This window comes from Caenorhabditis briggsae (assembly GCF_000004555.2).
Source record: "Caenorhabditis briggsae complete genome, chrIV, whole genome shotgun sequence".
NCBI lineage: Eukaryota > Metazoa > Nematoda > Chromadorea > Rhabditida > Rhabditidae > Caenorhabditis > Caenorhabditis briggsae.
The window spans coordinates 12,098,247-12,124,946 of NC_013487.2; the positions used below are offsets into that span (position 1 = coordinate 12,098,247).

Here is a 26,700-nt window from a genome sequence, read left to right on the forward strand (position 1 = left end):
ACCGTGTCTCCTATGAAGCTCCGCCCCCATTTTCTTCTTCTTACTTCGTAGTTTTCACTCTTCTCCTTTTCCTCCTTCTCCGCTTCTTCTTCTTTTTAGTTCCTCACATTGTATACATGCAGTATAACCTACTCTTTTTCATTGATTTTTTTCACACAACTTCGTTTTCAGATGGGCCCAAAGACCAAGAGAAGTGCTAAGCCATCCGAACCGGCCGTTGATGCCGTCGCAGTTGATTCTCCATCACCAGCTCCCGAGCCGGTTGAGGAGCCAGAAGTCGAGTGAGTTTGTCTAAAATTTTATCAATGTTATCATCCTTATCTTTCAGGGAACCAGTTACCGAGAAACCAGCTGCTCCATCTTCTTCTTCGTCTCCAGCCAAGAAGCAAGTCGTCGTGACCAAGTCTGGCCGCGCTGTCCGTGCTGCCAAGAAACCGTCAGGCGTCGAGTCGGACAACGAGAAGGAAGAGGATCCGGAGTACGAAGCTGACGAAGAAGATGATGACAGCGGTTCGAACTCCAAGAAGGGACGTGCTGGAAAGCGTTCCTACGATGACGACGATGACTATGGATCTGCCAAGAAGGTTGTCAAGAAGGCACCAGCAAAGAAGGCCAAGCCAACCAGAGCTTCGGCTCGCAAAACAGCTTCCAAGGCTCAAAGTGATTCGGATGATGACGAGAAGAAACAGGTAACGCATTTATGAAATCAAAAGTTGTAATTTCTAAATTATTTCAGAGTGACTCCGACGCCGAATCTTCCGACGGAGAAGCTCGCACAAAGAAGCGTGCTCTACCAAATGGCCGTACTCGCATGAGTGGAGCTCCTCCATCAGCTCGTCTTGCTGCTTCAAAGAAAAAAAACGACGATTCCGATTAACTGCTCTTCAAGATCTCCTTTTTTCCCAGTATGAAAGCCACAACTCTTGTATCTCTTCCTCATCCTATCAGAAATCAATATCAAAGAAATTCAAATTCTTATATCCAATTGAGCAGTCTAGATATTACCAACTTTTATTTCCTAGATTTGATTTGGTGTAAAAACTGTCTTTCTTTTCTTTCATTCCCTCATTTGTCCCCAAATCCGGCTAAACGCCCATGACCCATCTGATCTAGAATTTTCTTTGAAATTCCAGAATCTTGAGAATTAATAAAGTTCACTAATCAAAGTCGATTAATTTAAAAAGTTCATAAAATACCGAATGAGAGAAGTTAAAGCGATTTGCAAATTTATAACAAAACAAAAAACCGTTATTAAATAGCGGGGCATCCATGACGATTGACATCTCCGTAGACATCGAATCTCTCGGTGTTGATCTCCTTCTTACGACGAAGCATCTTACGATCCTTCTTCAATCCGAAACTAATAAATCTGATACATCCGACAAATGGCTTATCAGTGGTGATTCCCTTATTCTTTGTGATTCCTTCTGGAAGACCTCCGAAGTAAAGAGGATCTTTCGTAAGAACCTCTTCCTTCGCCTTCTTCATCATTCTGATTTGTGCCTTTCCGTTCACAGTGACAGTGAGCAAGTTCTTCTTCTTGGCAATCTGAAATTTCGATTTAAAAAAATTAGCAATGATTTTCAATTGGTTTACCTTGAATGATTGCCATTGTCCATCACAATACTCATTCTCGTTGGTTGGATGATGCCAAAGATCCTCCATTCCACTGGCACTTCCGACTGTAGTCTTAATGGATCCGTTCACGAATTCCACTGCAACATAATCCAAAACTCCGACAGAGAACAAGACTCCGTTCTTCATTCTTGGTCTAATCTCGACTTCCAACCCGAATGAATGTCCGACTTCATAATCCTTTTGAACAATTGCATATCCTCCATCCTTTCCGAAGTACATTCCAGGTTCACTGAACTGAGAGCACTGCTCGGTACCGAATTCTTTTCCGTTATTCAGACTCTTTCCATTCAATCTGAAGTCCTTGATACATCCACTGAATTGAGATCGGGTTCCTGGAACCAAACTGCGCACGACGCTGGCAAAATCAGATGGGACTCCTCCGAGGTAGAATGGAGGTTGAGTATCAATGAGATCTTCGTTCTGGTTGGCGGCTCCTTCGGATTCATACGAGTCATCGTCGACGATCAAATGAGCAGACTTTCCACGTCTCGAGACCTTGATCGAATGCCAACGTCCGTCGATGATAGACTTGTCGGATTTAATGACAACCTTTCCGGATCCAGTGTCATAGGTGAAGATGACACGTCCATGTTCAAGAATCACAGCGATATGATCATTGTTCTTGTTCTGCTCGGTACGCTTGTTTCCAGCTATGAACACGACTCCATTGTCAGATGTTGGACGGATCTTGAATGAGAATTCACCGCTGAAATTTTACAAATTAGAAACTGTAAAAAAAATCGTTGGTTCTCACCTCTTATCAAATGCATCTGGAAGCACGTCATATTCGATTCTGCTGTGTTGTTGGGTACCGAAATTGAATCCTTCGGCATCCTCGAATTGAACGAGAGCGTCTTCCGGAAGACTGCAGTGACCGTCTGGTCTCACCTAGAAAATAAAAGATATGTTAAGTGAATTCTAACCAGTGAATATAACTAAAGATAGGAAAGGTTAGAAATTTTGGGATGAGTATAGAACTGAGGAATTAGGACCGGGGGGTGAATAGACAGATAGAACTGAAAAAGAGTTAACAAAATGAACTGAGGATTTTCGAGTCTCACTGATAGGTCAACAGATTCAAAATGATCTGGGAAATCGAATGACGAATCTCGTTTGGAGTTCGGTGGCACGTAAATCGGCTGGTCTTTCATCTTCAAGGTTTGGGAATTATGATACAAGTTCTCTAAAGCGTGACCTAAGATTCTAAAAACGCTTACTTCTGCTGGCTCCTCAGTTGGCTCCTCAGTAGAGGTAGTAGTCGTCGTTGTGGTCTCCTCATCTTCAGAATCATCGTTTGGAAGCACGGCAATATCTGAATCAGTTGGAGCAGATGTGGTGGTGGTGGTGGTCGCGGCGACATTCTCATCATCACTCAGTGAGCATCCATTCAGAGAAATCTCCTTGATATCTGCCTTGATGAAGTCCAAAAGTTTTCCATTAAGGGTAACATCTCCGATGCATCCAACAAACGATGGGAACGCTCCAGACTTTCCGAATGAAGCGGAAAGGTAGGTGGCATCGGGATTCGATTCATCGTGCTCCTTTCTGGCGACTTCATTTGAGAATGAGTCGTCGGCGTCGATTCTGATGACGTGATCGGTCTTTCTGATGGATACATAGTGCCACCTCTCATCTGGAGAGGCAGCCAATTCAAGTGTTGCCACATCGTTTCCACTGGTGACAGTCAGAATACCATCTTCGTTGATGGTAGCGCTGAGAACTGAGTCTTCGTCATCGGTGACAGTAAAGACTGAAGATGGTTGACGGATGGATCTGGTCTTGAACTTGAAGGTCACAGAAACATCCCCTGAGAATTCAGTGGCATTGCTGAACTCGGCAGTGGTTCTGTCGGACAAGAAAGACACAGTACGGACGGTGTGGAGTGGACATCCAGATCTGACTCCCTTCGAAGCATGACTGTTCTCTAAATCAACTTCATCTGATCCCAATTTCACTTGTTTGATGCATCCACGAAGTGGGACCATTGTTGTTCTAACTGGTAATCCGGATGGTGTACCTCCAATGTAGAGGAATTCGGTGACAGACATTTCGGAATCCTTTCCTGGGACATCTCCTTCAACGACTTCCTCGTCGACAGTGATTTTGACGTGTTTCTGAAAAAAAAGTGCCGTTTTGTATACTGTAGTGAGTATGATCTCTGATGGGTGTTTGTTAAATATGGCGTTGGTAATTAGCAGCTAATGAGATGGTGCAAAGGGGGAGAGAAGGTGCACATTAAAATTGGAAGAAAATAAAGCCGCTTATAAGATGAATTATAAGGTGAGGACTGTGACTATAGCCAAAACAAATTAACTCACCTCCTCTCTAACAATCGACACGGTATGCCATTTTCCATCGTTGTAGTTCGAGTTCTCAGTCATGAACTGTTCGGTTCCGGATCCCAAATCCACGGATAACTTGATCAAACCATCAAAGAGTTCAAGAGACATGAAATCTCTATCCTTTCCGACAAAGAACAACAATCCTTGTGGAGAGAATGTCAAGAAGGAGAGCGAGATCTTGGTGGCCTTTCTTGGATTCCAGTGACTTGGTTTATAGGATGTATAACCTTCTCCGTCCAAAGAAATCACGAGCTCATCGGCGTTATCAGTCATCTTTGGCTTCTTCTGGGCTCCACCAACATTCACATTTCCCTTTTCTTTGGTGTTCCAGAGTCCGATTGGCTCTCCATGAAGCTTCAAAAGCTCAATGTCTCCAACGAAATCACGGTTGTACAAGTCCTTGGAGATCTGAAAAAGAGAACGCGATTGTTAATAAATGTGCAAAAAAACCACTTACTCTTGCCGTAGTTGGAATTCCTCCAATGAAAAGCTTCGAAATCTGTTGATTCAAATTGAGCACACTCTTATTTCCTCCGGCAACTGAGCTCTTCGTTTCTGCAGTTTCAACACTGTTTGGCTTGGATAGTGTCGCATTCACAGTCTTTCCGATTCTCTCAATATTCAATCTTCTCCACAATCCATCGTTAACCAGAGTCTCCAATTTAACAACAGCTGGAGCATCTCCCAAATCTACAGTAATCTTCAGGCGACCGTATTCGATTTCAGCAGCGACATAATCGGCAGTTGGCACCGCACGACTTCCGACAGCAGTTTCCTCGTTTCCGAAGAAGAATGGAATTCCGTGTTGTTCTTCGGTACGGAAATAGAATGAGATGTCAGCATGGGCGGCGGATCGAGTAACTCTTTGTGGGATGTTGAGGTCGAGAGATGATCCACGATTGAAGTGGGCTCCAAGCTTGATCTTGTTAGCAGCATTTCTGGCGGCAGCAATCATTTCCTTGATCTCGGAAACCTTTCCAGTGATCGAGTCAACCTTTCCACTTCTGACAGCTGACAATTTTTTGAGTTCTTCGAATTTGGAGGCAACAACTGGAGCGAGACTTTGAAGCTGAACAGCGTTTCTTCTGGCAAGTCTGATTCCTTCCATAGCACTGTTAGCCTTCTCTGTGATTTCTTCTGCCTTTCCAGCAATCTCCGAAATCTTGGCACGCGTTTCTTCGATATTTGCATCAATTGCAGCTTTGATTTCGTGAATCTCCTTGGCCTTATTATCAAGGCCGCCCAACAAGGTTCTGTCGTAGTTTGGAATTCTATTCTTCACAGCGTCCTTTCTCTTTCTCAACTTTTCAGCCATCTCAGTAAGCTGTTCAAGCTGTTTCTTCAACTTTTCAGCTTCCTTCACGTCGTGAGCAAGATTCTTCGAAAATTCGGCAATCTTATCCTTCATATCAGCTGGAATTGGCTTATCCTTCGCGTTCTGAACAGCTTCAGCGTACTGAGTTTCGTCTTCCAGAAGTACAATGGCCCTATCAATCTTTTCCTTGGCGTCCAATAAAGTTTCAGCAATTTTGGAATAAGCGTTTGCAGCTTCCACAGCACGATCAGAGTCGGCTTTGTTGTTGTCGAATGCTTGTCTCAGTGATATAGCTTGAAGACGCATTTCCTCAGCCTTAGCATTAATCAACTCCATATCAACTAATGGCTTCTCCTCTCTTCTAACTCTCTTCTTTGCGGCTTCCACGGCTTCAGCAATATCGTTTCTAGTTTCATTCAGGCTGTTGACAGACTGAGAAAGAGCTTCACGGTTGTCCTTGATACTTTCGGTAATGTTTCCGATGGCAATGTTGATCTTTTGGAACTCTCCCTTAACTGTTTCCACCCGTTCAAGATCATCAGAAATAGCAGCGACGAGGTTTTGGACTTTAGCAAGTTGAAGCATCTTTGCGACCTAAAAACTCGGATAAATAAAAAAATTAAAACATCCAGTCAACTTGTACTCACGTTATTAGCCTTATCAGTCTTGGACTTTGACTCCTTGAGCAACTGTTGAGCACTGTTCAAATACGCAGCCAACTCCTCAGCCTTCTTCTTTTGGGACTCGAATGACTCCTTTTGCTTCTCCAACTTATCAGTCTCCACTTGAATCTTATCCTGAATCTCCTTCAGTTTTCCTGGAACACTTTGAGCCTTCTCCGGGTATGGATCAGCTGAAGTGGTTTCCAAAGACATCAGAGTCTCTTCGGCTTCTCTCAAAAGTCTTGGATCCACGTTGACGGCCTTGGAAGAGGATCCGATAGCAAGGGCGATTTCGGCGAGACTGCGAACACTTTGACGAGCTCTTTGAGCTTTTTTCATCACATCATTCAAGAATTCAGTTCCGTTGACAGTCAAACTCTTGGAGGCGATGGCAGAGTTGTTGGAGTGATTCTTGGTTCTGACGAGTTTGTGGAGAATTTGAGTGGAGTTGGTAAGGATGTCAGAAGCATCACCGAAGAAGTTTCCAAACGAGTTCTCCTCATCGTTGAGCATCTTAGTGATTTCGCTGATATCGTTGAACTCCTTCTTGTTTCTTGCGAGTCTAGCTCCAACGATAGTTGCAGATGAGATGTTGGCGATGGCAGTTCCCAGAACATCAATCTCCAATTCCAAGTTATCGACATCTCCAATCAAATGGTGCACGCATTCATCACATCTTCTGCATCCATGAGTCGGAATTCTGAGGTAAGATGGAAGGCATTGATCACATCTGGATCCGGTGGCTCCTTCTTGGCAGTGGCATTGTCCAGTTCTCACATCGCAAACCGTACCCATAGAAAGATCCGATTCACAGTCACACTTGTCACATCCGTGCTCTCCATAGTTCCAGTAGCCATGCTCACACTGTTCACATCTCATTCCAGAAGCTCCTGGACGGCAAGTACATTGTCCATTCTCCACGTTACATTGAGTATTGAAAGCGGCTGTTCCGCAGTGACAAGCCTGGCATCCTTGACATTTCGAGAATCCCCAATGATCTGGTTTACATCTATCACAGGAATCTCCTTCAACGTTGGTCTTGCATTCACAACCTCCACTTCTGTTATCACAGTATTGGGATCCACATTGGTCACATTCACAGGAAGAGCAGTTTTTAGCAGATACAGCATCTCCGTAGAACCATTGAGCACACCATTCACAGTGTCTTCCATCGGTATTCTGTTCGCAAAGATAACAGTCTCCACTGACTGGATGGCAGGCACGAGAGTCAGTCAAATTGTTGTTGCCATTACATTGACATGGTTCACAGGATCCTCCGACTTGTTGTGGTTGTCCAAAGTATCCGGCATCACATCGATCACATCTGTCTCCAGTATACCCTGGTTTGCAATTACATTGAAGAAGTTGTCCTTCTTCTGACACATCGCAGGATTTCGCAAAGTTGTTGGATGGAGCAAATGGACAGGCACAGGCCATACAATCGTATGGAGATCCATTGGTAGCATTTCCGTAATGTCCTTCGTCACAGAACTCGCAATGATCTCCATGAGTATTGTGTTCGCAATCAGTACAGATTCCTGTATCTGGGTCACAAGTGGCAGAATGTCCGTTGCATTCACATGGTACGCAAGCTCCCAAGAAGCTTCCCGAAGACACACGATGGTATCCAGAGGCACAGAGCTGGCAGGATGGTCCAGTGTATGGTGCTGGGCATTGACACTGCTCAACAGAAGAAGCCTTGATCACAGAGTCAGCTCCATTCGGTTCAGAGATTTCGAGTCCGAATTCGTAGAGGGTGCTGGTCTTTGGATGATCAAAGTATGAAGCCTTCAAGGTAATATTTTGAAGAGAGTGGAGGACCTTCATCAGTTCTTCTCTAGTGACAGGCTTTCCTTCAGTCGTTAGGAAGTTCTCTGGAACAAGTTTGCACTTGACAGTGAATTGCTCTTCCGGATTAGTTGGTTGTTCGGTGGCCCAGTGTTCAATAGTCATGTTGGCTCCAGTGAGACGGATATCAGCGTCACTGTTCATCTTCTTCTTTCCGACACGTGGCACTGCGGACAGCTTGAAAGTGAGCTTGAGTCCGTAGCTGGTGGTGTAATCGTTGGTGACAATTGGAACAATGAAGTAAACAGAGTTTGGTGATGTCTCTTCAGAAGTGTAAAGTACGGTATCATCCTTGTTGTCAACCATTCCACTGTCATCGGTGGTTAGGAAAGAAGACATGTCGACGGACATCTAAAACATGCAAGAATTTTAAAGACAGAAGTTCATTATTTTCAACTTACGGTGGTCACTGGGAACATGCTGGATCTACAACTGTCAGTCACTCCAAAGCAGAAGCAGTTGACACATCCTAATGGATTTTCAGCGGACAAATCGAAAGTTCCAGCTTTGCAAGCCTCACATCTTGCTCCGTAAACGTTTTCCTTACACTTGCACTGAGCATTCGTCGCGTCACAAATCTCTTCAGTAGTTCCATCTCTATTACAAGAGCATCCGTAGCAATGTGGGAATCCGTAGAATCCAGCCAAGCAACGATCACACTGACGTCCTCCCATTGATTCACGGCACAAGCATTGCCCAGATTCTGGGTCACAAACGAGGTTTCCTCCTTCGGATCCTTGTGGATGACATCCACACTTTTGGCATCCGATGAGTGGATCGTATCCGAAAGCGTTGCTGACACATCTGTCACAGGATTGTCCTTCGACGTGTGGCGGGCAGAAGCATTGGCCGGTTCGTTCGTCACATTGTTGACCAGCGTTGCAAGAACATTCTGCAAATTTAATCAAGTTAGATGTATCTCTATATAGGGAAGGTGAAATTTAAGTAAAAGGTAAAAATTGAATTTGTGTTGCCTCCAAAAGAAATCGGCAAACACCAACACTGAAAAATGAACTCACTGATGCATTCTGGGAAGTTGTAGTATCCTGGTGCACAGCGTTCACATCTTCTTCCAATCACATTCGGCTTACACTTGCACTGTCCTCCATACTCCTCACATTGGAACGATTCGGATCCTTGAGCTACACAATCACAAGACAATGCTGCGGAGTTGAAGTCGGTGGTCAATGAGAAGATTTTCTGTTTGCAGAAGTCACTGACAGATTCTGGATGGTTTCGAAGATTCTCTTCAAAACACTCCTTCAAGAACTCGTTGGAAAGATCCAAGGCCAATGGCTCCATGAGCTTATCCTTGAACGAGTTGTATGGGACGGCAGTGATGGAGTCGATGTAGATTGGTCCCTTTTGGCTGGCATTGTGGTAGAAAGTGGCAGTGTATTTGTCATCCATGAAGAATTGAATTACATCTGGACGTTCCTTGTCACGGATCAGAGCACGGCATCCACTGATCGATGGGCAGAAGGCAAGTGGAACAGTGGCTGAAAATATAAAGTTGCGAAGAGAGAAGTGGGCATGGGGTTAGTGCAAAAACAACAGACGATGGACGGACAAGTAAACGAACAGAGAACGGATCAATGGCAGAAATAATAAATCTAGTAGAGTATATTAGTCAAAGCCATTAGAATCTATGTTGTTTATGCAAAATGATACTACTAACTATAAACTATAAACCACAAACTACAAATCACTCTACGAACCGTTGAAGAGGAATCTGGACGAGTATTTGTTGTCTGAAATGGGAGAATAGAGGTATACCGGGATGCACGGACAGGGGAAGTGCAGAGTGCAAAAGTGATTTTTGAAAAAATTTTCAAAATAGGTGCAAAGTGCAAATTTTAAAAAAGTGCAAAAGAATTTTCTTGAAATTTTCGGGGGAAGAGAAGTGCGAAGAAAAAACAAACAACATGCGAACGAGTTGCACGAGTCACCCTGGAAATAGTGTTCGTTTTGGAGCAGAACATCAATGTCGATTGGCGTGTTATCCGGATTGAAGTAGTGAACCAAGAACATGTAGTGACCACGGGTTGGGACTACTCCCGAGATTTCGATTGTGGCCTAGAAAAAAGGATTAAGCCTCATAGGCCTCTGATCTGCTTACCTGAGCATCATCCAGTGGGACTACTCTCATCTCCTTTGAGTTGGAAACTGGGAATGGAAGTTTGTCTCCAAGGATTGACTTCTCCATGTTGGATCCAGATTCGGCTTCAGTTACGACAGACTCAGATGCTGGTGGGTAGCTCTGTGGAACGCATCGTCCATCCTTTCGGATACAGACTGGGACCTGAAAAATCGTATTTTTGAAACTGCCATTTTGAGTATTGTGAGCTTACCTGTTGCAAGTACTCCGAACTAAAATCCTCCTTCTTGATCAAGTGAACAGCAGCTAATCCAAACTCATGATTTGGTTTGATGTTCAATCTTACAGTAGCCTCTCCCTTCTCGAGTGGAATGAATGGAATGGTACCTTCAGAAGAGACGAGTTCTCTGCAGAAAGTGGCGTATGGGCAGTGATGGATCACCACATTTCCATTCATCACATCCTTATATCCTTGGCTAACTCCAACACCAACATTTCCATCGGTTTCTTCTCTGTTATGATACTCAATAACCACAACATATTCTCCAGTTTCTGGAACATCCAACTTGGCTTCCACGGTTCTTGGATTCTCATCAGCTCTGATGAATCCAGCTGGTCCAGTGATTTCCGATGGAAGAATCTCAACTGGAACCAACTCCAAAGGAGTCAAAGATCCATCTTCATTGACATAGTTGAATGGAACCTTCTCCATATCTACAAAGACACGAGAGCTGGCTGGAATTGGTGGGTAGATCAAATCTACACAAGTGGTATTCTTCGTGCTATGAGAGAGACATGGTTGTGGAGCACGTTGTCTCAGAGCGGATCCTTCGTAATACTCAGCTGGAAGAACAACGACATAATCCAAAAAGAGTCTTTGCTTGGTGGAAATCGCAAGCGACCACTTTCCAGGGTTCAACACGAATGGCTTTCCATCTACAGTAATCTCCTTCATGGCTGGCGAATCTCCAGGTGCAAATGTGGCCTTTCCAGATTGCTCAACATCATGGGTATGGGTGAATCTTGGAGCGACAGATACGGTAGCAGTGATTGGAACTGGTGTTGGATTACGGTAACGGAAGAGGAGACGATAGACACTAGCCTTGGCGATGTCCACGTCGATGAGGATCTTCTCTTGAATTGGTGAGAAGACTGCATATCCTCTCCATGAGAAGTTAGAAAATTGTTCTGGATCCACAGCGAATCTGACAGGTCTCTGATCTTCGGTGTGAGCGTCTTCTGCTTCGTATTGGTTGTGCCAGAGCGTTGGGAAGTAGTGATTTTCAATTGGACGGTCGCATCGGAGTCCAGTGACTCTTGGACGGCACTTACATTGTCCCGAGTTAATATCGCATTCAGCTCTGAGAGCTCCTCCGATGTCACAGTGACAAGATTCACAACCAAGTTGATTGTAGCTGTTGAGTCTGTAGAATCCTTCAGCGCACTGATCGCAAGTTCTTCCAGCAGCGTTCTTCTTACACATACATTGTCCGGATTTCAAGTCACAGGTGTTCAATCCAGAGATGGTTCCATTAGTATTACACTCGCAGCTTCTGCATCCGTCTTCATGGTGGTATTGGAGATCCCAGAAAGTTGGCTTACATTGGTCACAGATTCTTCCAGTGACGTGTTTTCTGCAAGAGCAAAGTTCTCCTGGTGAAACCTTGTCACATCCTTGGAAGTCACGTGTCACTCCAGATGGATTGCAGTTGCATTCTTCGCAAATTGGGAAGTTGTAGAAGTTTGGCTTGCATCGATCACATCGTTCTCCTTCGAAATTTCCCTTGCAGTAGCATTGACCCTGGTTGTCGCAGGTCTGTCCCTTGGCTCCAGCTACTAGACACTCGCATCCACGACAGTCTGGATAGTTGTAGAATCCGGCGGCGCACTTATCACAAGTTCTTCCAGTGAAATTTCCGTTACATGGACACTGTCCAGAAGTGGAGTCACATTCCGGAGAAGTGATACCAGCTCCGTCACAAGCGCAAGCTTTGCAGTTCGGGTATCCGTAATAGGCAATGTCACAACGATCGCATTTGTCTCCGGCGAATCCTTCTTTGCAGAGGCATTGCCCGGTTGTTTGGTCACAGACTCCTCCTTCGGTTCCCATTGGATCACAGTTGCAGACTGAAAATATACAATAGTTTGAACAAGAGTCATAACGGTTGACACTTACATTTACAATCATCTCCAAAGTAGCCAACTTGGCACTTATCACAAGACAATCCAGCGTAAGCAGGTTTGCACTCGCACTGTCCAGTAGCAGCTGAGCAATTCGAATGTTCGGATCCAGTAGCATCACAAACACACTCGACACAACCAGCAGTCACATTGGTGAAGCCATCGGCACAAGTGTCACAGAAAGTTCCCCCAAATCCTGGCTTACATGGACATTGCCCATCTTCCGGAAGGCAAACATCTCCAACAGTTCCGTTGACGAAGCATTCACATGGTTTACACTCTGGTGGATCGTAGTATCCAAGAGCACACTGATCACAGTTCTCTCCGACGAATCTAGCCTGGCATTCACACTTTCCAGTCTCCTCGGCACACGATCCGGTGTGCTTGTCTGGGTCACAGTCGCAAGCTTTGCATGGTTGTGGCTCATCCCAAGTGACGCCTGCTGGGCGGAAATATCCATAGGAGCACTTGTTACAGTTGATTCCTTCGGTGTTGTCTCTGCAGTTGACACAGACTCCTCCTCCTTCGTAGTTTCCTTTGGAATCCATGGATTGCTTGTTAAGATCAACTTGTTCGTCATAGTAGCACTCGTTTGAACGTCCGAAGCAGTTGCAAGCTTCGCAAGTGAAGTTGTTATGGGCAGTAGCAGGTTGCCAAGCCTTTTGAACATATCCTGGACAGCATCTCTCACACATGTCTCCGCAAGTGTTGTGCTCACATCTACAGAGAAGAGACTTTGGTCTTTGAGGTTCCAGAATATCACAAGTGACGGCGTGACCGTTGCAGACGCATCTTCCTCCGATCATGATTTCCTTGATGGCGTAGAAATACTGAAAATGGTTATACTAGCAGCACATAATTTGTCATAAAAACTCACTCTTCTAGTCACTGTTGGATCTCTCCACTCATTCATCTCCATCAAATGCCCTTGAAGAGTTCTTGTTCCAAGAAGACGAAGTCTGATGTTTGTGGCTCTGGTGAAATTCTGAAGCACTTCTGACGTGGCAAACTTCAACGAACTAGGACGATGTTCCAGAATCTTGATGACCATTTCAGCATTTTCCAACGGCTGGAGAAGGGCTTGATCGGTACGGCAGGTGACTGAATCGTCTTCGGAAATCGGGGATAATGACTCCACACCGAATCGTCTCATACACTCAGCAGCGTTCTCAGCAAAATGGAACCATGGTTTGTAGGTCTGTCCATGATCCGTTGATCTCTCAAGTACCCAACTTCCCGGACGTGGACTGTTGGCCATCTGAATCCAGACGTAGGCAACATGGAATTCCTGTTCCAAATCGATGGTGATGTTGATTTCGTTGTGTTGAAGACCACGAGAGAGCGGTGGAGACATCCACCAACTGTTGTTTCCGTCGACCATGTTTGAAGCGGGGTGGGAATTCTCGTTTCCAGCGTTACAAAAACCGCAGCCATGTCCACCGAACACGCGCGCATTTTCGTTTTTGTTCCATACGATGCTTTCATCGTCATTTTGGTACGAGTAGGGGTTTACCGGGTTGTAGGCGGAGGATCCTAAAAATATGTAAAGTTAGAAGAATTCCTGTGAGACCAGAATACTTACCAGTCAAAGAGCAATAGATTTCATTCACCGGCTGTCCTTGAATCTCTCCACAAGTCGACGTGGCACGAATTGGTTTGCGATGGGAGATGGTGATTTGCGATGGAGTGAGTACTTGTGGATAAGTGAATTGTGCCAATAATGCTACTACTATAAATAGTGCCCTCGTCGCCCAAGGCGACGTATCGTAGGGGCTCATCTGAAAAATAAAGTGGTATTGATAATTGAAAGGAAAGTAACGAATAACGCGAATGCGGTGGAAGAAGACTGAGGGCATCTGGGAGGGACGGAGGACAGTTGTGTCCCTCCAGCACATTGCACATTGCCCTCCCTCTACGATCGGATTGCCAGATGCGATGGGAGGAGAAGAAAGAGAAATGAATCAATGAGTGCAGAAGAGGGGAGATATTGGTGTTGGAAGACGAAGGGAGGGCAAGGTGCCTGTTGGGGAAAAAGAAGACGAATGGTTTTTTTAGAGCCATCGATTCTGAATTGTGCTGGGCAGCTGTGTGGAGTACTAACGGAACGAAGGCTGTACTTTGGCGTAGAACATGGTTCCAAAGCGCTGGCTATGGGTCAATTGGAGCATTGCCAGAAATATTACTACAGAGAGATGGTGCAGAAAGATCTAGAACTTTTTAGAATTGTGTCCAGAATCATATCAGGCTGACTCTAACAGTTTCACAAAACCTTCAATAGCCTTGAGAAATGCTGAATTGAGAAAAACTCCTAGAACTCAAGGTCCGGACCACAAAGTGGCCAAATGCCGATAGTGGAGTTCGGATCACCGAGACACGTCGAAGGTGTTGGTCCATAAGAATGCACACCCCGCCTTCCCACAGGCAAACAAACACAACTGTTACAGAACACAGGATTAGATGACGTACTTTGATAATGGTGAGATTGACAAGTTAGTGGGTAATAGAATGGTTTGGGCATTGGTACTGGTGGGCATCTATTAGAGAATTTACGGTAGATTTGCAAAACGGTAAACAGAGGGTATGATAGATTGTTCTGAAGCCCTGAACCATTCGGGAAAAAACCAAACTTTCACTTGAACTATAAAAGTATGAATCTATGAGCTCAATCCAGCTCCATCCACCAACTGTCTCCGATAGATTTCTCCGAGAGCTCCTTGATTAATTGCAAACGAAAAAAAAGAGCCGAAATAAAAATGGGGGTGATTCATCTGTGTGCAACAAGACGTATCTACTCTCTTCTTCTTCAAAAAGTGAGCCTATCGGTGTCCTATCTACTCGTTAGGGGTCACCACATTACAACCAAACTCCACCCGAAGGAGAGTGTGAGGAATTGAGAGAGTGTGTCTAAACATTGGGGTCATTGATACAGAATGTCTGTCGTCGTTGGGGTTGTCTGCTCGACGATTGTGCAATTTATAGAGGTAATCGACCAGCAGGCGTGGGTCTTTTAGAATGAGATAGTAATTCTTTTGTGGGTAATAAGAGTAAATGGTTCATTGCGCGAACGAGGTGTACTTATTCAATATAAGGGATTTTGTAGAGAATGTCTTCGACACGATGATCGTTGACTTCGAAGGCAACGAAGAAGTGGAAGTTGTTGCGACGCATTGTAATCGTGGCTGAAAAATTTGAAAAAATAAAGAATTCAAGAGTTCAAAACCCACCTTTATCCCCTTTAACATTTTGCATCGTCCATGTTGATCTATCCACATTCTGAATATTCAGATTCGAAATGATTTCATCGAATGAAAAATTCTGGTTTGCAGTGATACGAACCGCTTCCAGCTCGCGGGACCCATTGAGCCATTTCTTAAAATTAAAGTTTTGGCTTCATCGAAAAATTCCTAAATTTTCACCTCAAACATAGTTCTTACAAATCTCTGTGGGAGCCGATCACATCCATGGAAAATGAGGTCTTTCGCTGTGCATTTATCCAAAATCGAGGCAAAAAACTCCTCTCCAATAGTGTCATCCATTTCGAAGCACAATGATTTTAGCTGGAAAAAATACCATAAAAGTAAATTCCGAAAGACTCGGCTCCTCACATTTTTATACTCTTCAAATTCAAAATGAGCCGGTTGCAAGTGACTTTCCACTGCTTCAAAATTGATAACACGACATTTGGCAGCTTTCAAAAGTTGGCAAATGGATTCATGAGATGCTGTGAACTGAAAGCAATTCGATTGAAATGCTAGCTAAACCATTGAAGTATACCGAATGAAAAAGTCGGAGTTGCTCAAAACGGAGCTTCTTTTTTTGAGCATTTTCAGTCAGAAAAGCGCAGAGTTCATCATTCAATGTGTTCTAAATAGTCAACTGATATCTTGATCAGGTATTAGAAAACTTACCACAGTCAACACTTTGACATTCACATAGCAGAAAAACTTGGAAATATATTCTATAGATCTGAATGGAATCCTATCGCACCACGAAAAGTTTCTCCATGCTCTCACACGTCTTCTTTCCTAGAAATTCAACTTTTTTCATTGTTCTAAATCTGGGTTACTTACCAAATCGATATGATAAACGTCTTGTGAGGCCAAAGATTTCAGGTTGTCTTCAATTAAGCTTTTAAGGGCTTTGCAAGTTGCTCGAACTTTGTAGCAGTCTTGATATGTGCACTGGAACATCGAAAATTTAACATATAACATTTTTTGTTTGTATTGACTTACATCTTTTAAAATAGCAAGAACTAATTTAGTTGGAAGCTCGAAAAACGCGTTTTTCTCCTCGGCGCAAGCCATTGTTAAAAAGTGAACATTATCAATAAAAAGGCCTTGGGTCTATTTGTGTCTGAGTCTCTTTGTTTGATGTGTTCCATAATTGTTTCTGAGAAGAGGGGACAAAAGTGTAATGGGTTGAGGAGGAGGATGCGGGGCAAATGTATCGATTGGAGAGCTTAGCTCGGAATCGCAGCGTCAAAAGATTTCAAAACCTAAAGTCTCAGAAATTGAGAATTTCAGATTTTTAGATTCTCAGAATCTCAGTGTCTCGCATACAGGAGTTCTCAAGAACCTCTGTCTGGTGTTTTTTGAAGTTAACCTAAAATTTTCAATAGAATTATCTTTCTGGTACAAAAACACTTGCCGCTGTGGAAGAGAAAAGCCGGTGGTCGCGACCGAAGTTCCTACAACGACAACTACCGTAACCGAAAATATTTTTATTTTCAGTATTCGTTTTCGCGATTATCGTGTTTTTTTTTCAGTCAATTTTTTCACTCTCAAAACTTTTATTTTTCGACTTATTTGGGGAGAAATAACAGAAAAACTGACAAAAATCAGTGAAGCATTAAGATAATAAATATGGAAAATGAAATATTTTTGGGTTACTGTAGTTTGCGTTGTAGACCTTTGGCCACCGGCGTTCCTCTTCCACAGCTCCAGTCTTACTATTTTCAAAGACATCTTTCACGGGAACTGAAAAAAAAAGACTGAAAGTTGGAGTTTTACAGTTTTATTTGCTTGCTCATAAACATTCAAATAAAATCCTTTTTTCCCGCCGAAAATTCAAATTTAAGTATTGTAACCCCTTTCCGAACTTCTAACTTCTGCAATTTTTGCACCCTAATCGAATGTTTCCTTTCGTGATTTGTTCCTACGACATCTCTTTTTTCAAAACAACTTTAGTCTAGTCATTCTCCCTCTCCAGGTGGCAACTTCTTACCTGCCAATGACTAATAATCTCCAGTCCTTTTCTTCTTCTTTGTTCCCTACAAAGTTCGTCTTAGAAAGTCTTCTAATCTTGTTTTCTTTTTTTCGATAAAAAACGTCAACCTAAAAGAAAATGAGCAAAGAAAAGAGCAGGTCTGGTGGCAAGCACCGATGAATAATAATTATTTTTTAGAGTGACTTTTGGAGCTGGAAATAGCCACAGCATAAGACGAAATTGTGCAAGAATGGGTGGTGCCAGGTTCAGCGCCTGGTAGACATTTATGAAAAATGCACTTGTTACAAAGAAATAATTGTTCGGTGTCAAGTTGAGTGCTTGCTTGCTGAAAAATATGATACCGAGCTAGAAACAAACAAAGAAATTGTCTTCGTGATGTTTGTTGGATTCTAGAGAACAAATGGAGAATCGATTTCAGGATCATTAGGTTGCAAGAAGACATCGCTGGAAACAAACGAAATCAACGATAAAACGTTTAGTATTAAAGGAGACACTCCTTTGTTTCTGATATCTTGATCTACTGAAACACGGAACTCAGTCAGTTTGATATTCTGAAATACAGTACATATCAAGAGTTTATTAAAGGTTGGGGACGCTTCTCGAAATCTTGTTCTAGCCCGTCGAAGAGTTGAGCCTGTGGGCTCATAGTTTGAGGTGCCGTGCCGCTACCAGCTGAGCTACGTTCCTCTTTTAACCCAGTTTAATTGAAATTGACCAACATTGGACACAGTGAACACAGTAAAGTAGACCCTGCTGTATGAGGCTGAAAATTTATTAAAACAACTGAACAAAACAAGAGCTTTAATCTTGTTGTTTACAACTTTTTTGGAATCCATGAAAATGAGATATGCTGTTCTAAAGTGGCACTATTCTGAGCTCAATGCTATTTCTGGAAGTTTGGGAATTTTTTGGTTTTAAGCAGATTATCTCATTCGGATGAATTTGTACCGAAAATTTGTCAACTATGAAATTGAAGCTCTGTTTTTGTTTGGTATCCTCTCAAATTTCCAGTCTCATTCAATATACTCTACTATCATAATAAGACTTCTAAAGTTGACCATTTTCCACAAAAAATATATTAAATCGACAGTATTTTGTACTCGCGTTCTTGTACTCACGTACCTATCATACCTCACGTACCTCACGTTCCTATCGTACCTATCACTCACGGCAGTTTTTATTTTTTTACAGAACCAATGAATTTCACAAGGGAGTTACTTGAGGGGGCGGGTTTAACTTTTTTTTTGAAATTTTGGGAGCAGATAGAAAAGCTTATGAGGATTCCAAATCTGGTAAAAAAAATCAGCGAAATGCTCACGTGAGCTGAGTTATGACCTAGAAAAGTTTCCCTATGATTAAGCAATTTCTCGTGAAATTTTTTTCACGGAATAGTGTATTTCTTTTAAAGGTGGGGGGACATGAAAAAAATAATGTTCTCGATATTCCGTCTAAATATGCCCCTCGAGGAGTTGAACTTGTGAGGACGAGGATTGGGGGTGCGGCGCCGCTACCGACTGAGCCACGCGGGCAAAGAGAAAGCGGCACCTCGATTGCATACATAAAGGCGAGGACGACAGCTGTACGCAGAGTGACATTAAGCGTTGTACACCGTCACGGTAGAATGCATACTCTGGCCCCAAAAATCCCCCGTAAAATCTCCTGTCCACCTTTAAAACAATAAATTTCGATCAGCAGTGTGGTAAAATGGCAAGTTCAGAGGAGGAAGGTTGTAGGTTCGATTCTCCCGATCCCAAAAATTTTGCAAAATTTTTTGTTTTATTTTAAGCTGCCATAACTGCAGATGCTGAGCCTAGCATATTGGCAGATGTGCTCTCCCATCTTCCAAGAATGGAGACAGTATGCCTGGTATTCGGTTATGTGGACAGTTGCGCTCCGAGATGTGACAGACCAATTCAATATTGCTTCGACCGGAAAGTTTATGGAAAGTGCCAATTATCTGGGTGCAAAACATTGTCAATGGTCAAATGCGCGTATTGTTCCAAGAACATATGTTTCCAGCAGTTTGTCATCGAATGCCACCGATGTGTTTAGAATCCTCAACTGTTTTTTCAATAAAAAAAACAAAAAAAATTGAAAAAAAAATTTTTGAAAAATCTTCGATTAACCCATGAGCATATTTGTGAATTTCTTCAAAAATTAAATGTCTGTTTTTATTCTGGAAAATGCCTATTCATAACGAGAAACTCCCGAAAAACATGTTTAAATTTTATTCCAGAGCCAGTTATGGCAGCTTAAAATAAAACAAAAAAAATTTTGCAAAATTTTTGGGATCGGGAGAATCGAACCTACAACCTTACTCCTTTGAACTTGCCATTTTACCACTTTACTACACTGCTGATTGAAATCTATTGTTTTAAAAGAAATACGCTATTCCGTGAAAAAACAATTTTGCTTAATCATAGGGAAACTTTTCTAGGTCATAACTCAGCTCACGTGAGCATTTTGCTGATTTTTTAAACAGATTTGGAATCCTCATAAGCTCTTCTATCTACTCCCAAAATTTCAAAAAAGATTAAACCCGCCCCCTCAAGTAACTCCCTTGTCAGATTTCCAGTCCCAAAATTTCAGAATTCCAGTCCCCGACAAACTTTTCAACATCCCGAGTTCCAGAATAGTCAGAAACTCAGTTGTGTCCAAGTCAAAAACCTGAAAAATATTTGATCTTCAAACACCCACTCTCATTAATTGATTCATTCCACTTCACAGAGCCCAAAAATGTTCAAATGATTAGAAAAAGCTCAAAGTTCAGAAACCTGACTTTTGGAACAAATCATGGAATTCGAACTTTGATCTTACAAATGTTGGGTACGAGAGAGATGCTGGAAAATATTCAAAACTCCCCAAAAAGGAAGGATATATGATTGTTGACCCCCATGAAAATGTTTATTTTCAGATAGCAGAAAATTGCTTTTCAGGTGGAGTCTTAAAACTAGGAAGATCGAACGATTTGGAGAAGCAAATGTGATCCCCAACAAACATTTTTTAATCATGAAGATTTCTAGATATTTCGCAAGCTGTTTCGGTCCCAACATCCTCTTCAAAATCCTCTTCAAAATTAGAAACGGAACATATCGTACGCAATATCGTACGCAACCGACGTCTTTCGATGGCATGGTTAGTTGTGAAGGTCATTTATGAGAACAATGTATACAAAAAAGTTGACACTTTTTTCTCAAGAAGGAATTTTCTCAAGATACATTGCAAATATTGCATGCTTGTCTCTTTTTTTTCTCGGGTCAAGACCATATCCGTTTCTTCTTATGTAATTTGTTTTTAATCGAAGGATATCTTGGTATTCTCTGAATCCTGGGAGAGAGGGAGAGAAGTGAAAGAGTTCAGGTTCAGATCTTCGTTCCCGGATGACTAACAAATGAAAGAGGATGAAGGCATCAAACCGAATTATTGAGAAGGCTACATAAAAGGGAGCGGTGGCGGAGTAATTTGTCTTTTTTCTTCATTTTTGCGGCGGGCAGCAGAACCTTGAGAAATATCGGCTATCCGTCTAAGATTTTCCATTTTTTCGACAATACCCGTTGCGTCGTTGCCAGTCGGAACATTTTCTTTTCATTCTTTGGAGGGTTCGGAGATTAGGGATACTGTATTTCGATTGGTGAGTCGGTGAAGGGGATGAAAGGAATATTTGTCGTGAAGGGATTACTGTAGATACTGAAAGTAATATTGTACGATGCACTTTGATCTTTTCATGAACGTCGTACAATATCTTGCCATTTCGTAACCTCTAGTGTTTACATCTGAAATTTCAAAATTCTATTTCAAATATGGGAAACTCGAGGCGGACTCTGAAAATCTCCGGCTCGGTTTTGCCAGGCCCGCGGCCCTAATTATTCAAGTATGTATACTAATACTGAACAAAATCCTCTTTTTTTAACAAGATGATCTTTGTTTTTCCTATATTTAGCTATGCATGCATTCAGTACATATCATGAGACAATAGCTTCATTCCTAGTACCTTAACCAGTGTACGTACATCGAACCTACAACGAATTCTGATAAACATCAAACAGTAAAGACCATTTTTTGGGATTTCTCTTATTTACGAGAAAAAGATAGCGTATCAAATTTTCGCTACCTAATTTTTTGTGATATGAATTGAAACAGAAGTTACTTTTGACGTAGACTATATCCGGAGCATTTTCGCAGGGGGAAACGTAGTGAAGATCGCTTTATGGTTAATCAACATTTCTACGGTGTTATAAGTCGGCTTGCCCTTTCTCTGGCGCTTCAAACAGATCACTGGTGCGCCTTCGACGCAATTTCTTCTTTTTACTTGTTTATCGCTCCGTTCTCCCGCTCCCAAGTTGCTTTCTCTGATCCTAACGTCTTTTAGAAGTATGCACTCCCCAGAAACTTTCCACTTAACTTCCAATTCTTTTTTCTAGAATCCAAACCGTGCACATGGCCCGTATTTCATTCCAGAACATCATGGAATCATCCAAAAATCGTAGGACAAATCTCGCACTTCCCTTTAAATCGAAGGCTTTTTTCACTAGGATTTACGGTTTTTCATAATGAGCATAGCATGAAACCATTTGAAAATCAGAGTTCCTGCAAAAAAAGGACATAGAGCATTTCTTTATTCTTCTGCATTGGGAGCATTGAAGCCTGTAACTTGTAGATATAGTTGTCTATTGATAAACCGGAAGCGGATTTCACAACTAGAGTGAGAAAAGATGGACACATCAACATCAATAAACCAATTTGGTATTCAAATTTATCTGAAGTTCAAGTCAATTTAAGCGAGAAGTGAGAAAGAATTGTGAAATATTTCAGAATGATCTGTCAAAATGAGTGGAAGTAGTATAGAATCTAAACTTTTAAAGTTTAGATGACTATCAGGAGATTTTTTTCATTGATGGGTGTACAGGGTGGTCCAAAAGTATGGTAACACAAGTTAAGTGCGAGCTGGTGTGCGCTGGAGCATTTTTAGGGCAATGATTTTATACCTATTATTTTCAGCATGTCTTGTTAGTTATCCTGTAGCGTTTCAATCGGTAAACATTAATTTAACTTCCTCACAACAATCCAGACCGTTCATTATCCCGTTTCTAACGTTCATGTTTTTATCTTCCGACCGTTCCTTTGAAAACAAACGAGATCATTTCGAGATGAAAACAAAGGAAGCATCACCATCTAGAAAAGAAAACATCACGTAACCTGCAAAACCAAAATAAACATGCTCCCACCGATTTCCACACAACGGCACGACATTCTGTGCCGGGGGATATTCCTGTGCTCTAATTGTTTCTCAGGCGGTTTTAGAGCTAGAACTCGTCCCAGCCTTCTTGTAATTGGTTGAATTATGGACTGTGGAGTTTCCCTGCAAATCGCTTTGATTCTAATAGTAAGCTTTTAGTTCATTCACTGTCCAGCATTGCCGAATGAGATGAAAAAGAAATGCCTAACGGATAATAATAAAGATTAATTGAAAAAGTTTCGCCTTGCAAACCCCTCATATTCTCCTGCGTCTCTTTGTCACCCATTACAAAAAACAATGTATCCGACATCATTCTATTTTCACTCCCCCACTTCTGCTCCAGTCCTTATTTTTGTTAGTACCAATTATGTTTCATCGCCCTTTCTTCATGCTGTCAGTTTACTCCATAATTGTGCTCGGAGCGAGGGTGATATCACTGAACGATTAAAAGAAAGGGTTTCCCCTCTCACTGAATGGTACCAGGGGGCATGATATCCCCTCTGGAAGAAGAATCACATCATATCTAAAAATTAGAGCACATTAATATCCCCCGGCACAGAATGTCGTGCCGTTGTGTGGAAATCGGTGGGAGCATGTTTATTTTGGTTTTGCAGGTTACGTGATGTTTTCTTTTCTAGGTGATGCTTCCTTTGTTTTCATCTCGAAATGATCTCGTTTGTTCTCAAAGGAACGGTCGTAAGATAAAAACATGAACGTTAGAAACGGGATAATGAACGGTCTGGATTGTTGTGAGGAAGTTAAATTTATGTTTACCGATTGAAACGCTACAGGATAACTAACAATTTTCGGGGTCATGGAGAGACCAGAAACTAATCAGAACAACTGATTTTGACACAGAAACTTGAATTTTTTTAATCTGGCACCCCGAGCCAAGCTTGGACGCGTTGCATGCCGAAATGGAGGTCGTCCACTGAGCAGCGTCTCAAATACGCCCTGCACTTTGAGCTTAATTATCTCGGTTTCTATAAGAGGTATCAAAAATGTGTCAATTTTCAAAGTATTGAAAATTATTGTTCATAATTTCACCAATATTTTATCAGTTGACAGATTTTTGATATCTTTGACAGGAACCGAGATAAATGGGCACAAAGTGCAAGTATAAGGTGACTTTCCATTAGGGTTTTACTGTAATTACATACATCAGTGCAACGAAGCGCACTTTCTTCAGGTGTCTGTTTGCAAAGAGTTTGCGAAAATTCTAGCTGTAAGCTACCCAAAACAGTCCAATTAGGTGCACGTGGGGTCGCAATCTCAATCTTGTCACCGGTTTTCAGAAACCGAATCATCGAATTTCAATGGAAATGAGCTGAATAAATTGTTCTCAGGTCTGCACCGAAATTCGTGGTCCTCACTTCTCTTATATTACCAATGATCTTCAGTTTCTAAAAAATTTAAAAATAGAACAAGAAATAGTTAATAATTGAGTGAGGTGGTGGTACACTTTTAATTGTTTACGCAAAAGGGTGCAAGATGAGTTTCACTTTAAAATGTTAACTTTGGATTAGCGAGTTTGGAATGATGACAAAAAGTTAATAATCTATGGTTTGTATTAAAAATTAGAAAGTGCTCTTAAAAACCTGTAATAGAAGAGCCTGTCAAGTTTGAGCTAATTTTTCTTGGCCCCTATGCGAGGTAGCGAAAATTTGTCAACTGATAAAGTGTTTGTGATACTATGATAAACAATGTATCAGTTGTCAACTTTTTCATATCTTTAACAGGTACCGCGGTTCTCAAAGTTTATCTTTGTAGTTCACTTCACACCTTTTCTCCCAGATGAAAGTTTAGTTCAGTATTTCTAGTCGAAGCACTTATCCTCGAACCAAGAACTTTCTGACCCGAAACTTTTGGGCCAGAAATCCTCTTCCGCTAATTTGATCCGCTTCGCGTGAAAAAAAACGAGCAAATATTTTTTTCCAAGAACCCAACATGTATACATCCTTCCGTTTTTTCTCTCCTACTGTATATCAGAAAGCCAAACACACATTCTAGCCGATTAGTCATTCGCCTCTCGGTCAAATGACCTCCGTGTGAGTGGTCCGGAAGAAATCAAAAAGTTAGTTATTTCTTCACCCTCAACCCGTTTCGTTGTTATTTGGTCTTGGTTCCAGAAGAAGTACTAACATGATTATTGGTTCTTCTCTCTCAAGGAGAACCACTGCCCCATGGCTCCCCGACCGTTGACCCAAATCAAGTGGACCAGAAAAAATGAATCTCCTTTTTTAGTATATGTTTTTTTCTTGCTCATGGTCGTCCTGTGATGGCGCCCTTTGCTGTCTTCTTCATCACGGCGTCTCAATTTACATTAAGATTTCCTTTGGACGCCCCGTTTTTTTAAAGGACTTGTAATTGTAATCGGAGAAGCTTCGTGATGACACCGTCTAATTGTAAAAAGGAAATGACCCAAGCGGAAATACAGATACGATTTGTTGAAGAGAGAGTAGAGGGGAAAGATTCATGACAAAGGGCACGGGTCCAAGGTTTCAGGATGAGATCGAAGAGTGTTCTTTGTTTTGAACTACTCAAGGAAAAGGGAAGGAGCTGAAATGTTTAATGTCTTGGTTATACAGTAACGGTCAATAGAATAAACAAAACGCATTTTCAAGTTGATTTTCGGCCGTTTTGACCATTTTCAGGAGCCTGGAGCTTGGCTGTCAAGTTTATGATCACTTTGAATTTTCGGAGGGTGTAAAATAGACCTAGATTAAAACTTGGAATTTGCAATTTTTTTGAAAATGCTTTGTATTTTCGATTTTTGAAAGACACCCCTTCTTGGCCGGTTTTTGTACTGAAAACGTGAAAACAAGTATCTTTCAGAAATCGGAAAATATCGAAAATACAGGAATTTTCTAAAATTCTGTGAATTGAAAGTTTCCCATCTAGGTCTGATTGGCACCCTCCAAAATTTTCAAAGTGATCATAAACTTGACAGCCGTGCTCCAGACTCCTGAAAATGGTCAAAACTGCCGAAAATCAACTGAAAATACGTTTTTGTTCATCTTATTGACTGGTACTGTAGATTCTAAAAACCTTTCAATTCGAAACTTTCTATTTGCGACCGTAGATCAGTTCAAATCCTAAAGATCCACAACTATTTCTTTCAAAATAACAATGTTTTCTAAACGACCCTATAAAAATGGTTCGTGTTCTTTGAACAGAAAAATTTAACCATTTTGCGGCTCTTATGGTTTGACCAAAATTAATTTCCTGTACTCCAAATTCTGGTTACAAGAATGTGTCCTTTCTAGAACATCGAGAGTCATGAAAACATCAAAGAGATAAGTAGAACGACCTATTTTGCAGTATGGACAAACATGATTCCCAGTGGATTGAGCTGTTTTTTTTGAAACGGGCAAGCTACAACAAAGGCTTTGTGGGTCCGAGACCTCCTGTGTTCCCATTGTCCCATCTAGAAGGTCAAGGGACTATACTAGAGACCAATTGACTTCCACAAAAAAAAATTCAAAACCCGGAAACCCGTTTTTCTCTTTTCTGCAACACCAGTTCATTTTTGATGTTGCTCTTTATGGTAGGCGTTTTTTGCCATTTGAAAGAGAACTATAAAATACCACCTGCTGTGTTTCAAAAAGCGGAAGGGCCACTTTTGAAACAATTGGGGTCCGGGCGCCAAGGGCTAATAGATGCCCCCGCAAAAAACTATGAGAACAACTGGTGGTCCCATTTGGGAATTGAGAATAGAGGAGGCGGAAAAATGGAAGTGAATGGATGGGTTTAAGTGGGATAAAAAGGTTGTGTGGGATTGAATCTTATTATTTAGGATTTAATGAAGTTTTTTGCTGTGAAATGAGAAGACCGAAAATGATCCGACATTCTGAAAAACTGCATCTTGGAGGTCAGAAGTCAAGCATCCGGTCCAAGTTTTCCGACAGGTGGATTTGGAAAGTAACAATGTATATGCAATGCATGATTCCTGCCCCACAACGTCCACTTGACGCATATCTCAGATCTTCGTCAACAGCTTCTGCGAACTCCTGCAAAACGTGGCATCTTAGAATTTGAAGATGAGCATCTTAAACTTCGAAGATAAGAAGATGTCTGAACCTGTTGACACCTTCTGATCTGTTTTGGATGACCTAAATATTTGTCCCAGATTAGTTACCGAGAAGGGGGAAAAC

General features: G+C 41.9%; 3 protein-coding genes across 3 annotated transcripts; 1 reads left to right on the plus strand and 2 right to left on the minus strand.

Annotated features, from left to right (window-relative positions):
- Positions 1-171: 171 nt before the first annotated feature.
- CBG04422 lies at positions 172-877 on the plus strand (the record flags this gene model as incomplete). The annotated part of the gene is made up of 3 exons (XM_002634367.1): positions 172-281; positions 329-689; positions 737-877. The coding sequence occupies 3 exons, from the start codon at positions 172-174 to the stop codon at positions 875-877; spliced, it is 612 nt and encodes a 203-aa protein (XP_002634413.1).
- Positions 878-1,251: 374 nt separating this feature from the next.
- Cbr-epi-1 lies at positions 1,252-13,862 on the minus strand (the record flags this gene model as incomplete). Its single annotated transcript, XM_045236001.1, is given in 15 exon segments — positions 1,252-2,344; positions 2,393-2,526; positions 2,700-3,752; positions 3,957-4,259; positions 4,272-4,334; positions 4,375-5,889; positions 5,943-8,156; positions 8,207-8,697; positions 8,825-9,304; positions 9,524-9,881; positions 9,925-10,107; positions 10,157-12,030; positions 12,080-12,929; positions 12,962-13,617; positions 13,667-13,862. The coding sequence occupies 15 exon segments, from the start codon at positions 13,860-13,862 to the stop codon at positions 1,252-1,254; spliced, it is 11,463 nt and encodes a 3,820-aa protein (XP_045092673.1).
- Positions 13,863-15,159: 1,297 nt separating this feature from the next.
- Positions 15,160-16,388, minus strand: CBG04424 (the record flags this gene model as incomplete). Its single annotated transcript, XM_045236002.1, has 7 exons — positions 15,160-15,263; positions 15,309-15,453; positions 15,501-15,812; positions 15,859-15,948; positions 15,993-16,109; positions 16,155-16,265; positions 16,317-16,388. The coding sequence occupies 7 exons, from the start codon at positions 16,386-16,388 to the stop codon at positions 15,160-15,162; spliced, it is 951 nt and encodes a 316-aa protein (XP_045092674.1).
- Between the last annotated feature and the right edge of the window lie 10,312 nt (positions 16,389-26,700).